The sequence below is a fragment of the Saccopteryx leptura genome, chromosome 4, assembly GCF_036850995.1.
Source record: "Saccopteryx leptura isolate mSacLep1 chromosome 4, mSacLep1_pri_phased_curated, whole genome shotgun sequence".
NCBI classification, from domain to species: domain Eukaryota; kingdom Metazoa; phylum Chordata; class Mammalia; order Chiroptera; family Emballonuridae; genus Saccopteryx; species Saccopteryx leptura.
This window is the reverse complement of record NC_089506.1, coordinates 40,676,762-40,691,748: the sequence shown is the minus strand read 5'-3', so window position 1 is coordinate 40,691,748 and position 14,987 is coordinate 40,676,762. Positions and strand designations below refer to the sequence as shown.

The following is a 14,987-nucleotide window of genomic DNA, read 5'->3' as shown; positions in this document are numbered from 1 at the left end:
CACACAGGGGAACACTGCAGCCCCCCAAACCTGCACAGGGACTGCAGGCAACCCACGCCTCCGAAGAGACTGGAGCACTGCAGCCCCCCAAACCTGCGCAGGGACTGCAGGCAACCCATGCCTCCGAAGAGACTGGAGCACTGCAGCCCCCCAAACCTGCGCAGGGACTGCAGGCAACCCATGCAAGGGAGCACTGCAGCCACGAGCTTCTAAAATGGCTCCTTTTTATAGGATGGCTATCTAGGATGAGCAAACATCATACAGAAGCTGATGTGGCTGTTAGTCATTGGCTAGGGAGGTCGTGCGCAGTTACGGGGGGGGGGGGTATTACTCAGTGGAGAATTTCAAACATAAACTTCTGATAAGGGTCTCTGACTCAATGCAGGATGTTGCTGAACTCTTTGTTCTCAGTGTCACAGGGACCTTGTACACTCTTGGCAGCCCCAGCATGTCAGTACTCCTTGAATCTAACATTCCCCCATCTCTTTTGGGCATAAGTCAAATCCTTGATTCTTCATCAGTGAGGAGAATGGTATAAGGCTGGGGCTCATGAGAATTTTCTACTTTAGCTGTAGCTATAAGCTAATTAGGTCAGGGGTCCTCCCTAGTATGTGCTGGCACGCTGATAGTGTGCCCTTAGTACTACAAGCTTTACGGACTAATTTCTTTCTGCCTTGTTTTTTTCTTCTCTGTACTAACTTCTTACAACTTGCACAAACCTTCTGCAACTTACATAAACCTTCAACTTACACAAACCTTCTGCAACTTACACTAACCTTCTGCAACTTACACAAACCTTCAACTTTTATGCACTTTCTTATCCAGAAATAACTGGCCTTCATAATAACTTCCTTTTCCTTTTTCTTTCAAAAGTATTTCCATACCTTATACCTTCTATTATCAAAACCATACAATTCCTTTCTAATTTATCAGAATTCTTAATTCCTAAAAACCTTAACCTTCAGCAAAGACTAAGTTAGTACTAAGTAATCCTCTTTTAAAGATTGCTTTTGGAGGTGTCCTTTTCATAAGCAGCCTATTGGACACATGACCAATATTCACAGATTATTCTATAGTGGTAGCTATGAGCACATACATAACTTTCATTTACCTTGTAGCTTCTCTCTCAGCCAAGGGACTTACACTCCCTTTCTGTATGACTCATAGCAGTACATGCATCAAACCTTAAGATGACTTACTTGGCTTTCCTTTACCTTAGTTTCCCTCCCTCCCCAAAGTCTCCATGCGTGGACCAGTTAACTTCTGGTTTGTGGCTGAAGCAGGGCATGCTGTCCTTCTCAGGGTCAGCTTACAAGGGTTGGCAGGGTTAGTCTTCGCTGTCCACAAAGGTTTCTCTGCTGGGACTGCAAGCTTCAGCCGGCTGCGGTGGACCCAGGCGGGTATGCCTTCTACCTTGGCAGTAGTGGGAGTTGTCAGGATCATGGTGTCTGGACCCGTCTAGGTGGGAGTCAGTCCTTGGGTGGTGTACTGCTAGAAGTGCCTCTTGGACAGTCTTTGAACAGTTTTCTGAGTAACCTATAAAACCTGTAAGTACTTAGGGAAAGGGTGTTACATTTCTACACCTTGCAGTTAGAGTTTAAGTCCTAGTGACTACTGCTTCTAGCTGGAATTAGCAGCAGGTCCCAGCCTATAATAGGCATGGAGCATTGAGATAAGAGAAATAAAGGAGATACTAAACATAAAGCAATAAAACCAGACTGTCAATACCCACAGTAGAGATCTTTGAGGGATAAATAAAACTTAAATATTCAAGCAAGGCATAGTAGATGGCCCTTGTGTTATTAGCTTATCTGCTACTTGGAAGAAATACCTTAGGCTCCTGAACGATGTCCTTAGGCCTTCAGTGGCAATTCCCAGCACGCTGGGCAAGGTCAGGTCACAGGTAGCTGGAGCAGGGCTAGAAGAGACTAAACCCTCCCTCCATGGAGCAAGGGGGCAGCTTACCTTCTCATGTCCCTCTTTCCACAGCACAGGTGTGTCAACCAGTGGGGCCCGGGAAGCCTGGCAGGCTTCAGTTCAATGACCTTTCTTTCCACTCTGGAGCAGGGCCTTGATGAAGCCCCTTAGAGCACTGGAGCCAAAAGTTGGTATTTCCTGACTTCTTTTGGGCCTTATTTGCCTTTTCTGTTATTTCCTTGGTCGTTATAGACCTTAAAAGCCATGCTCAGAAGATCTCACTGAGGGGCTTGACTAGGAGAGCAAAATTGGGAATACAACAACAGATCCTTGGTACAAAAAGGAAGTCTTTGTACTTGACAGGCTATACAATTCTATTATGGCTAAAGCAGTGGGTTTAAAAGGGGCCATATTCCCTAAATCTTCTCCTCGGGTCTGGCTCCAGATAGGAGGCGGGGATTCCCCGGAGCCAAAGCAGAGGAGGGCAGGGGCTGTAGCAAGGTGATGATAACCTCTAACTTACAGCGCTGTTATCTTTTGCCTGACTAAGCAGTGGCTCAGCCCTTGAGCCAGTGCCCAAGGGGGAGGGGCAAGTGCCTGAAACTGTGAGGGGAGCCTGCCACTTCTCCTGCAGCCAGCTGCAGCCTGGCTGCCTTTTCTTCCTCTACCTCTGCTGCTATACTGGGCTGCATACTGACCATGCCACCTGCCTGCAGGTGGGTGCTGGTGATAGTACGCTAGACTCTCTATGTTTTCTATGGGTCTAGCAATCCTTGGTTTGGCCAGTCTGCTCTTAAGTTGGCCATTCCAGTAGCAGACAAACAAACCAAATATGCACACAAAACAAACAAAACTTCTAAACCAAAACCAAAGGGAGAAGGCAGTGTCCTGCGTTCCCCGACTGACCAGGTGGGGAGAAATCAGGTGGCATCCCGCCTGCTCCACTACACCCTTTTCTAACCAGAGCTCTGTTTCCAAATATTCAAAGAGGAGGCTTCCTTACCAAACAGTCTCAAGACTCCAAATGTTTCAAATCAGCACACAAAACAAACCAAACTTCTAAACCAAAACCAAAGGGAGAAGGCAGCGTCCTGCATTCCCCGACCAACCAGGTAGGGAGAAATCAGGTGGCGTCCCGCCTGCTCTACTACACCCTTTTCTAACCAGAGCTCTGTTTCCAAATATTCAAAGAGGAATCTTAACCAAGGGAGAAGGCAGCGTCCTGCGTTCCCTGACCAACCAGGTGGGGAGAAATCAGGTGGCGTCCCGCCTGCTCCACTACACCCTTTTCTAACCAGAGCTCTGTTTCCAAATATTCAAAGAGGAAGCTTCCTTACCAAACAGTCTCAAGACTCCAAATGTTTCGAATCAGCCAAATTCAGTTTCCAAACAGCAACTGCTGGAGGCTGGCCAGCTACCAAAGTCTGCTGCAGCCCACTCCGTGAGGAGGGGTCTTACACGGCCAATCTCGCTGGGGCCTCCATCTGTTACATCCCAGCGAGATAGGCCTCAGCAGACACAAAGTAAATTTTATAAGTTTTATTGCAGACCTGCACAGGGACTGCAGGAAACCCATGCAAGGGAGCACTGCAGCCCCCCAAACCTGCGCAGGGACTGCAGGTAACCCACACAGGGGAACACTGCAGCCCCCCAAACCTGCGCAGGGACTGCAGGCAACCAACGCCTCCGAAGAGACTGGAGCACTGCAGCCCCCTAAACCTGCGCAGGGACTGCGGATAACCCACACAAGGGAACACTGCAGCCCCCAAAACCTGCGCAGAGACTGCAGGCAACCCACGCCTCCGAAGAGACTGGAGCACTGCAGCCCCCCAAACCTGTGCAGGGACTGCAGGCAATCCACACCTCCGAAGAGACTGGAGCACTGCAGCCCCCCAAACCTGCGCAGGGACTGCAGGCAACCCATGCAAGGGAGCACTGCAGCCACGAGCTTCTAAAATGGCTCCTTTTTATAGGATGGCTATCTAGGATGAGCAAACATCATACAGAAGCTGATGTGGCTGTTAGTCATTGGCTAGGGAGGTCGTGCGCAGTTATGGGGGGGTATTACTCAGTGGAGAATTTCAAACATAAACTTCTGATAAGGGTCTCTGACTCAATGCAGGATGTTGCTGAACTCTTTGTTCTCAGCGTCACAGGGACCTTGTACACTCTTGGCAGCCCCAGCATGTCAGTACTCCTTGAATCTAACAATTAACTTTCTTGAACATTTAGGGGGAAAATGTAGAGAATGGCAACTTTTCTAATTTCCCAGAACTCCCCTTATCAGTTACTTTTCCAAAATATGGTGGTTTGCTTTCCTAAAATATTGGCTGATTCCCTCCCCAACCTTATGTGGACCTTCTTTTTTCTCATTTGTCCCTATGTTGTTTACTTTTTACTTCACACCTAGTAGCTAATCAAAGGTTCTATGGTGGCTCAGTTTTGAGAATCCATAGGGTGCAGGGCAGACGCTTCGGATTTAGCTACACCTCCTTTCTCTCGCCTGCTACTGGATTGGACAAAACTCCTCCCAGTTTCAGGGGCTGTTCTCTCTGACCCACCGTACTTTCCAGTAACTACCTACTGACTATTTATGTAGTTTCTGTTTTCCTCAGTTCTCAGAGGCCATACAATCCCTTTGCTTTCTTCACACAGAGAGTTTGGTTTTTAATGTAGGAATTTGTAGAGATTCAAGCACTATGCTACCACTATCACCATCATCCCCAAATTCAAAAGCTTTTGGCTTTTTTGAAGCATTGTCATTTAAGAAGTCTCTTATTTTAATTTACTTAGTTTTATTTCTTATAAAAAAGAATGCTGTTGAATTTTATATACCAATTTTTTATTGCTGTCTTTATTAATATAAATGACCTAATATATTTTAAAATATTAGATTATCTTCACACTCATGAAAATTGGACACCTGGAAACTTTTTATTGCTCTTCTTGCAATATTTAATTTTTAAAAAGTTTATGTGAAATTCTGTAGTTATTTTTAATATTTAATTGATCTAAACATAATTTACAGAGAATAAAATGTACAAATCATAATTTCAAGAGTTTTGACAAACATGGTATCTGTGTGACCAACACAGATTACTTATTTCCAACACACCAGAAAGCTCCCTTTGCTCCTTTTGGGTCAGTCCTCTTCCCCAGAGGTGACTCTGCTCTGATGTCTAGGACACAAATTAGTTTTGTCTTTTCCTGAATGTAAAGCCAGTAGCCACGGCCACCATCACAGCTGCCTGATCAGATTTGCATTTGATTCGAACAGACGGTAATGAAACAATGGAGCCAAGAACTGGTGGGCCATTAGCTTTAATCCTAGCCTGTACCCGGTGGGCGAGAAATACATACAGTGGGAAAATACTTCCCTTTCCATTCAGGGCTCCCAAAGCCATTGACTTATCCGAGTTTCCTAGAATCAAAGGTTTCTACCTCACCAGCCGTATTCACCTCTGTTCCCCATATCCTTCTCTCGGCACAAACTGGCTTCTCCTTCAGAACTCCGCCATCTTGGCTGCTTCTCCTCTACTCCACGTGGCCTTTCTCTGCTCTCCTCTCTAATGCTAAACTCAGGAATGGAGAGAGAGCAAGCTCCCAGTCTTCCCCATTTTATAGTGTAGAAATCAAATCCTTGAATCCAATATACAAAGAAGGAAGTCTCTGATACAAAGTCACTTAGGGTGGGAAAGGCTTAGTCTTAAAACTAAGCCTTAGGGTATAATGACCTTGCCTGCTTACAGCCTGTCCCCCACGCCCAATGGAAACTATAAGTGAGCAAACCTATATATCATATTTACAAACTTATTTGACCAACACTGAACTTCATGTTAATGGAGTCATACAATATTTATGATTGGCTATTATAAAGTTTTGAACATTCTTGAACAAATTATTTTGTAAACGTAGCTTTTCCTTTCTTTTGTGTAGATAACCAAGGATGAATTTGCTGAGTCATAGAGTAGGTATACAACTTCATATAAAAATCACTAGTTTTTCAAAGTGGCACCATCTTACATTCCCACTAATAATGTATGAGAAAGTTCTGGTTTCTCCAAATTCTGTGCTGCATTTATTATTGAATAGATCTGTTAGGTGTCAGTATTGTTATAAAACCCTAAAAATGTTTTACGAAGATTTATGCATTTCTTTTTTCTAAAAGACTTCAAGTATCAAAGTGATTGTTACTTTAAAGGCAATCCCCCTATGACATCTCACCATAAATCACTAGGGTGCATTTGCTTAACCTGGCTTACTAGGTGGTGTTCTCTACTTCTTTCAGTGTTCCAAGTCCATCTTCTCAGAAAATAATTATCTTTCTTCTTGATGGAAACTCAGTGTCTGTGCTCCCTGAACAGAATCTCCAACAAGCTCCTAACATTGATGGGATGTAGAAATAGAAGTCACTTTCTTTTCTTTTTTACAAAAATTACATATGTAATTTTAGAAGTGAAAAACTAGAAAATAAACTAGCATTTTAGACAATTCTTTTAAAACTCTGTGTGTGAAAAAGAAATTAAGAAGGAAACATACCTTGTTTAAATGTGGACAGTGTCTAACAGGAAACCAGAGAAGAAATTATTGATTATTCTCCTTTCCCTTCTACCCACTAAAATGTAAATTAACGAAGGCAGGAATTTTTGTCCATTTTGTTTATTGATGTTTGCCCAAGTACTGGAATAGTGCCTACAGTTTATAAGACACACATATTTGTGAATAGTTAACATTTAAAAGGGCAAAGATGTGCTATAGACTGAATGTTAGTGTCTCTCTGGAATCCACATGTTGAAGCCCCAGTCAATGTGATATTTGGGGGTAGGGTCTTTGGGAGGTAATTATGTTTAGATGAATTAATGAGGTCATGGAGCACCCATCATGGGAGCAGTGCCCTTAGAAAATGAAGAAACCAGTACTAGTTTCATCATACTTCCTATAAACCAGGAAGAGGACACAACACCAGACACCTCACCTTGTTGGCACCCTGATCTTTGACTTCTATTATATAGAAGAGATGTTATTGTTTAACCACTCAGTCAGTGGTATTTTTGTTATATTAGCTTGAACAAGGACAGGAGGAATCAAGAAATTATTAGCCTTAGGAGCCTAAAATATCTTACTTAAAATTCTTCAGTGTACCTTTCTTGAGAACCAAATACAAACTATATTTTGTAGTGTGGTACGTAAGATGTTTTAAAATCTACCCTAATCTATTTACCTACATCTCCCAATCACACCTAAATCTGAATATTTTTTATTTTATAAATTTATTTATTTTTTTGTATTTTTCTGAAGTGAGAAGTGGGGAGGCAGAAAGACAGACTCCTGCATGCACCCAACTGGGATCCACCCGCACGCCCACTAGGGGGTGATGCTCTGCCCATCTGGGGCATTGCTCCACTGTAACTAGAGCCATTCTAAATATTTCAAAAGTTAAAATTACTGTTTTCCTATATTCAATAATATTGCACAAGCATGAATTTTCTAAATATTTCAAAAGTTAAAATTATTGTTTTCCTATATTCAATAATATTGCACAAGCATGAATTTTCTAAATATTTCAAAAGTTAAAATTACTGTTTTCCTATATTCAATAATATTGTACAAGCATGAATTTTAAGATATAAAAATAATAAAATTTAATTTAATATTTTATCATTAGCACCTGTTAAAAGAAGTAAGCCAAGTCAGGCACCTTCCACACTAGAAAAGCGAGCTTTAAACCAAGTAGTGATTTTCCTCCTGTAACTTACATTTGTCTATTGAATCCGTTACCCAACCTTCCTGCAGAATTTTAAACTTTCTCTTAAGAGTTCTTCGAAAGGCTTTAAAATCTGCAACACGACTATGATCCTTCCCAATAATTACATGAGATACTCCCGCAGCTAAACAAGAAACAACTTTTGCTCCATGAAATCGAAGCTCTAAGGCTGTAATAGCTAATCTTGTTCCCTCAATTCTGGTACTCACATCATTAATAACAGTATACAAGTCCAAATAAACAGTGTGGTGTCGAAACATACTGAGGGGAGAGCTGTCCCAGGAATATCGATATTCTAAATCAGCAATCACAGAAGCCATTTCTTCAGGAGTCTGTTCACTAGAATTTTTAATTCCTGAGAACACTTCTTTCAGTTGGTTCAAATCTGTATCAACAAAGTAACTGTCACCATAACAATCATATTCACGGGCAAAATGTTGTTTTGTTGATGGGCACATATGAGTCATAAAGCGAGGCTGCCATGGCACAAAGCTTTTGGTCTTAAAACATTCTAACAGCCACTCAGGCCTAACAACATCATGTTTATTTGAAGAAATTATGTTTTTCACTCTTATGTTCTCAGACCCTGCAATAATGCAGTATGTGTCTGGGCCTGGATTTTGTACTATATACCCACCAAATTCTGCAATTCTGTTCTCCAGATCAGGCTTTGGATGGGTGTTTATTCCATTCATAACACAAAACTCTACATCTTCAAATATGTTGGAAACTTTGTTCACGTTAGAAAGGTTAGGCGCTTTTAAGTGCTCAATAATTCCAATAACTTTCTTAAGCTTTGGAGCAGCTTTCCGCTTTTTTTCTTGTGGTTCATCTTCAGCAGGGCCATAAAAGTGTTTAGACGCGAGCTTTCCAGCTGCTTTCCCTCGAAGTTGTTCTAAGTCGTCCAGAGTCATGCATTCATGCCACTCTTTGTCTTCTCTTATCTTTTCAATTCGTGGAAACCGCAGAGTGCAGCCAGTTTTATACATATCACTAGGAACAATCTCTGTTGCTTTAATCTGAACAATGACAGAATTACAAGGCTCAATGTATACTTCTGGCTTCTCTGTTCCACATAAAATGCTACTTGGTGGAGCTTTTTTATGAAAAGGCTTCCAATGTTTGGCCAATTTCAAACCCAGATCATACAGTTCTTTCATGGTGTAACCTGAGCCAACGCGAGAAAGAGTATGAAACACTGATGGCTTTTCACCAGAAGAGGGCTTCTCTGCTACAGCACACAAAAAATGAGACATCATTCCACCCCGTGAACCTTTACCCCAATAGCCACCAACAATGATGATGTCCAGTTCATCCATCAGTCCATTTACATACTCTGGCTTAATTTTTAACCATCCTTCACCTCTTTTGTCTGGCTTATAAATGGATAGAGGATGTTTTATCATGATCCCCTCTTCTCTTTTATCTATTGCTTCATTCAGAGCATCAATTACTTCTTTTTTAGTATGAGCTTGTGTTTTCTGCACTATTTCTATTCTACCTGGCATTGGTGTAAAAATACTACTAAGAATTTCATACCTCTTACTCAGAGTTTCACGTCCTAGCTTCTTATTATTGACCATCAATACATCAAAAACACAATAACAAGTTTGAAGATCAGAATACTCTACCATTCTTTTAATATCAAACTTATTCCCCTTTTGCATAAAAGTTTGCGTATTAGGATTGTAAGCCATCATCTCACCATCAAGGATACAAACTTGTATATCTGTTTTGAATGCATTATGAATGAATGGTGTAAGAGAGCCTTCCTGTGGAGTGGCACCAAACTGTTCTGTATATTTATATCCATTTCGGGAGAAGTATGCATACACATCCCCATCTTTGTGCATCTGCATACGCTCTCCATCTAGCTTGGTTTCAATGTAGAAACTCTGGTTTTTCATGTCCTTCTCAATTCGCTCAATATCTGCTATTGCAGCTAGCATTGGTTTAAAGGCAGAGAATAAAGTAATAGAAATATCACTGAGTCCTACTAAAGGATCATGCAGTTGCCGACAGACTTTTTCCAGATCTGTGGTAACATTATGCAACTCAGCAGCATCACTATGAAAAACAGAAAATACAGTTTGCTGACTAAAACCTAGCTTCAAGTCCTTTACAATCATCCGTATAAGCCACTTCTGTTCAAGTGCTGAACTCTGAGTTATAAGCTGAAGAAGACTCTTCTTTACTAGGCCCTTTTTTTTGGCAGAATTATTGTTGGCAATTGAGTCTAAAATGTCATTTACTTGCTGTATGGTTAAACTACCTTTCTGTAGACATCTTGGTTTCAACACAAAGTATGCAATCATTGCAAAGTCTCCAGCATCTCCACGAGTTCCAGTAGGCGTTCTGTAATTTAAAAGTTTAAGAGCATCTTTTCCTTCTTTAGGTAAATTGAGCAATTCAATATAAAGCTTAGCAAGCATAGTTTCTTTGATTCCATAGGCCATTCTCTCTCTTTCTAGCTGAGGAAGAATAAGTCTCATTGCTGGATAAAAGGAGTCTGTGACATCTTTTTGGTTCTTATGAAGTGCATCATGAAATTTTCTCCAGGAGTCTAAAAATTCCTTGAAGTGTCTGATTTTATCTGCACGTCCTTTACTTCTCTGTATTCGTTCCAAAGTTAAACATAAATCTGTAAAAGGAACGTGAGATGCAACAGTTTCTGAAGTTTGAGATGCAGCCATAGAAGCAATGGTGAATCCTCTGGTTCAACTAATAAAACAGAAAGAGAATAACTAAGTAAAAGATAACATTCAACTATTTAATGTAAAGCCCTAACAGAGAATACCTGCTTTATAATGCTTGCTAAATAAAAATAGATCAATGCTATAAATGCTACAAATAATGTCCTTTCAATCTCTACATTTAATTATAATCAACTATTTTAGCTTCATTCTATCTAGCATTTACTATCAAAAGTATCAATAGTGCCATTCGCTGTTTTTATACTAAGCTTAATCATTTTCTTTCTTCCTAAACTACAGCTTCTATTGAAATTAATTATTACATTACTTATTTAGTACATAATGCAAAAGATGATTGTTAATAGTGATAACAAAAAATAAGGCTTAATTCACTACATTTCTGGGCTTCTTAAGTAAGGCCTTTCCTTTTACCTCTCCTTTCTGTCAGATACACTATTAGAAACAAACTTCTTAAAACAGATGTTTTCAGCAAATCATTACCTCACTGAATTGAAATTTGGCTCTTGTTTGTAGGAAGTTTGGGCTCCTCTATAGATAGGGCACAAGTATCTTCTATCAGACAAACAAAGCGTACATCTATCTATGTTTACTTCAACTTCAATGCTAGCTATGTCAAATCACTCTGATTCAAAACCCAACTCAAATTACCCTCCCCTTGAAATCCTCAATTGGTCTGTCTTTTTAAACTCTGTAATTTATCATAGTTACATTTTCATAAATTTAAATTCATTAGTACACTTTTTGTTTATATTCCCTGCCAGTTACCCCATCGCCTCACCCATCCATTCACTGACTGCGCATGAACCAAAGACTATGCTATGGGCAAATACAGTATGAACCTGCCTTAAGAGAGCATACATCCTGCAAAGAAAAGGGACATATGGGAGCTAATTATAAAATGCTAAGTTCTTTAACGAAAATGAAAATGGCGAAATGCCACGACACAGAGCTTTTCACTGAGGTCTCTTCTAAACTTAGGAAACAACAGGTACCTTGCTGTGCTAAGGTCTAGAACAGGGGTCCCCAAACTACGGCCCGCGGGCCACATGCGGCCCCCTGAGGCCATTTAACCGGCTGGCACTGCACTTCCGGAAGGGGCACCTCTTTCATTGGTGGTCAGTGAGAGGAGCATAGTTCCCATTGAAATACTGGTCAGTTTGTTGATTTAAATTTACTTGTTCTTTATTTTAAATGTTATATTTGTTCCTGTTTTGTTTTTTTACTTTAAAATAAGATATGTGCAGTGTGCATAGGGATTTGTTCATAGTTTTTTTTTATAGTCCAGCCCTCCAATGGTCTTGAGGGACAGTGAACTGGCCCCCTGTGTAAAAAGTTTGGGGACCCCTGGTCTAGAATATTTCTTAAAGCAGTCAACACCATTGTGAAATTTCTTTAACATTTTATATATCCATGCAAGTTCTATTAGAATATATAAGGTATCAGAGCTATTTTAATATGGTTTAATATAACACTAACTTTTCAAAGAGACTTCAAATAAAAATGTGTGGCCCAAAAATACTTTGTTTTTATCTTGTGGTTTCAGACACTGCCTAGCACATACCACGTAGCCCACAGAGCCCAGAACAGTGTCACAGGGAATGGGGGTATCTGCTATGGTGCAGAGACCACAGAATTCCCCAGCACAGCAAACAAAAACAAGCACATACACTATCAGCACAAGGTTACTCTATCTAGCACAAGAAATTGAATGGTAACTACCACATTTACTAAACTGTTCGTCTCTAGAAGGCAGAAATCAAGTTGCAATTTGTGCCACTAGTAATTGGACAGACATAGGTTTGTTTATTGAATGAATTACTGAATACCTAGAGTTGAGTTCCTAGGAAACCATACTAGGGAATGTCAGGAGACAGAGAACAGACAGACCACACACACACAGCTGGTAGCATTTAGTTTGGATACAAACATTCAGAAGCAATGAATGCACTGGGAAAGATTCACAATAGTCATTTATTGTTCTATTTTTTTAAAAAAAGGTCACATTTTTCTGTCTAATTCCTAACAAAGAAAATCTCACTTCTACTGAGTCAGACCAACAGATAAAACCATGAGATTACATTCTTAACTTTTATCTTTGAATACAGTAACTGCTTCCCCTCTACTGTGCTTCATTTGAATAACTGAATGCACCACCTGCTTATGTATGTTTACTGTCCTACCTCTCAAAACATGCTCCCTCATGCCAGTGCATTCTGGTTTATAATGTTATTTTTATAACATACAATGTATATTAAAATAAAGTATGTGAAGAAATATGCCTTTAAGGGTTCAAGGATTGGTATAGTTTCCATTCTATCTGTAGATTTTATATGGTCTGAGTTAGTTTCCTTCAACCAGTCCCAAGCAAAGACTCAAATTACTTTATAGTAATGTTGAAATCTACTTATGGGTGTAGATACACATACATGTAAGACTGCTATATAGATAACAAAGATTCCATTAAATAGACTTAAATATTTTTATCTATTTGAATTGTATTTTGATACAATATTAGTATTTCCATTGTTTTTTACCTGCTCTCTAATTTTATTTTCTGGATCCTGCGGTTATTCTAGCTAAAGTTTTCCATTTGTGAAAAAATAAAACAAGGTTGTGGTTAGGACACAGGCTCTGGAATCCAATATATCTGAGTTCAACTGTGGACTCTAATACTTAAGGTCTGTGTGATATGGGCAACTACTTAATTTCTCTAAGATTAAGTTTCCTTAATGTAAAATGGGGTCAATAACTGTAGAAATTAAGATAAAAATGACATTGCATAATTTACTTAAGGTGCTTAATACAGTACCTAGCATTTAGGAAGTCCTTAATCAATTTTAGTACTATAATCAATACTTGCTGATCCACGCAATATTTAAAAATATTACAAAATACTAAGGTAAAAAGGGGGACACTTCACTTTTTGATAATAAGCAAAGTTTTTAAGAGAATGCATGTAAGTAATTACTAAACAATAATGACTTGTTCAGTCAGCTGCTGCCTTTATTGTCCTGAAGTGACACAACAAAATACACTAGAAGCTTGTGAGTATGGGATACGATTCCGTGCTATTTGGGGAGAAAATGACTGGTGCCACTGGGCAACTCTGGACAAGATGACGTGTTTCCCTATGAAACAAAGGGGTTACGTAGCCTGCCTTCCACAGCACTTGGTGACAGTTGGGGAGGATCTCAGCTGAAAGAAATTAGTGGTAAAAAGAAAAGCCATAAGCCCGTGGGAGACTGTAAGGTAACGAAACACAAAGTGTAAGAGGAGAAATAAGGTAATGCACTCCAAGCCTACAGTCTCTCCTTCCGACTCCACCGGTACACGCCTTCAAAATCCCTGGGGCATGCCGCCACCGCTCCTCTGCCTCCAAACCAAACCTCCGATGGCTCGCGGACGACTCCCTGGCCCTGGACAAACCCCGTTCCATCCCCCGGCTTCTGACGCGGCGCGGTCAACAAGGGGTCCGTACCGCTCACCTAGGATCCAGAGAGGTGTTGAACCCAAGGACTTCCTCCTTCCTAACGCAAAGCCGCAGGCGCCGCAACCCAACCTGAAGCCCAGGCAGAACCGCGGGGGAAACAGCTGCTCCTAGCGCAGGCGCAGTCACCACTTGCGCCTGGGGAGGCTGTGACGCCGGAGAAATGATGTGCGCAGGCCCAATCCCAACTGCAGACTGGGAAAACCGTGACTTCAAAAGAATGATGGGCGTAGGCGTGGCGATTCTCGGGAAGGGTACTGGGAGAACCACACACCTCGCTAGATCCTTGATAGCAGTGTGACTACAACCAGAACTCCCAATAGCCTCTCAAAGCTGCAGGTTCTTTTTGACAGTGGTTAACCCACGAGAGTTGATTTCGTCCCTGAGCGAGACCCAAGAACACTTTATGCACTGGCTCCTTACTTAGACCAAGAATGAGATTGAGCTCTCTCTCTCCTTGGCCTATTCATGAGCAAGTGACAACCGATCGACTCTGTTCCCTGTGAGTAAACTATACTCATCTCGCTGGTTGGTTTGAAAGCACGGGCGGAAGAGGGCATCTTCTATCTCAAAACGTTTGCTGTTATTTCAATGGAAAAATTGGCTTTTGCAATATTGAATAAAGCTGTCCATTCCTGCTTGTCTTTCATGATGGCACAACTTTAATGTGAGTTGTCCCTCAATACAGAAACAACACATAATTCATAATGATACATAATATAGTATATAATTCATTACACCGATTCAAACAGCTGCATGTCCAGAAATCAACTATGGACTCTGTAGTGTCTGTTCAAGGATTCAAAATAAAGTTATTAGGTAAACCTTTATTGAACACATACTATGATATAGTAATTATTCTAGGTATGCAGGGATGAGAGATGAAAACAAATCCAGTCCTTAATGTTTCAGGAACTGTTGATTTCTACCTTTAGTTTATTATTTTAGCCTTTCTCATGCTTGGTCCAAAGAGAATCAAGGTTTTTGTTGTTGTTGTTTTTTTTAAAGCACCTTATAGTGTTGCTGTGATTATTATGAAAGCAAGCTACCTTAGAGCTTGGTGCTTATTAGGTACTCAACAACAGGTAGCTTTTATCAAGAGACT

The 14,987-nt window shown here is 40.7% G+C and overlaps 1 protein-coding gene and 1 long non-coding RNA gene across 2 annotated transcripts; both read right to left on the bottom strand.

Annotated features, from left to right (window-relative positions):
• Nucleotides 1-892: 892 nt before the first annotated feature.
• LOC136402784 (uncharacterized) lies at nt 893-3,748 on the bottom strand. Its single transcript, XR_010751034.1, has 3 exons — nt 3,255-3,748; nt 1,215-2,211; nt 893-1,111 (listed from the first exon to the last, which is right to left on the bottom strand). It is a non-coding gene; the product is annotated as an uncharacterized lncRNA (long non-coding RNA).
• Nucleotides 3,749-4,135: 387 nt separating this feature from the next.
• Nucleotides 4,136-14,006, bottom strand: LIG4 (DNA ligase 4). Its single transcript, XM_066380573.1, has 2 exons — nt 13,881-14,006; nt 4,136-10,402 (listed from the first exon to the last, which is right to left on the bottom strand). Exon 2 carries the CDS (start codon nt 10,372-10,374, stop codon nt 7,639-7,641), a length of 2,736 nt encoding a protein of 911 aa, XP_066236670.1. The 5' UTR covers nt 10,375-10,402; nt 13,881-14,006; the 3' UTR covers nt 4,136-7,638.
• Between the last annotated feature and the right edge of the window lie 981 nt (nt 14,007-14,987).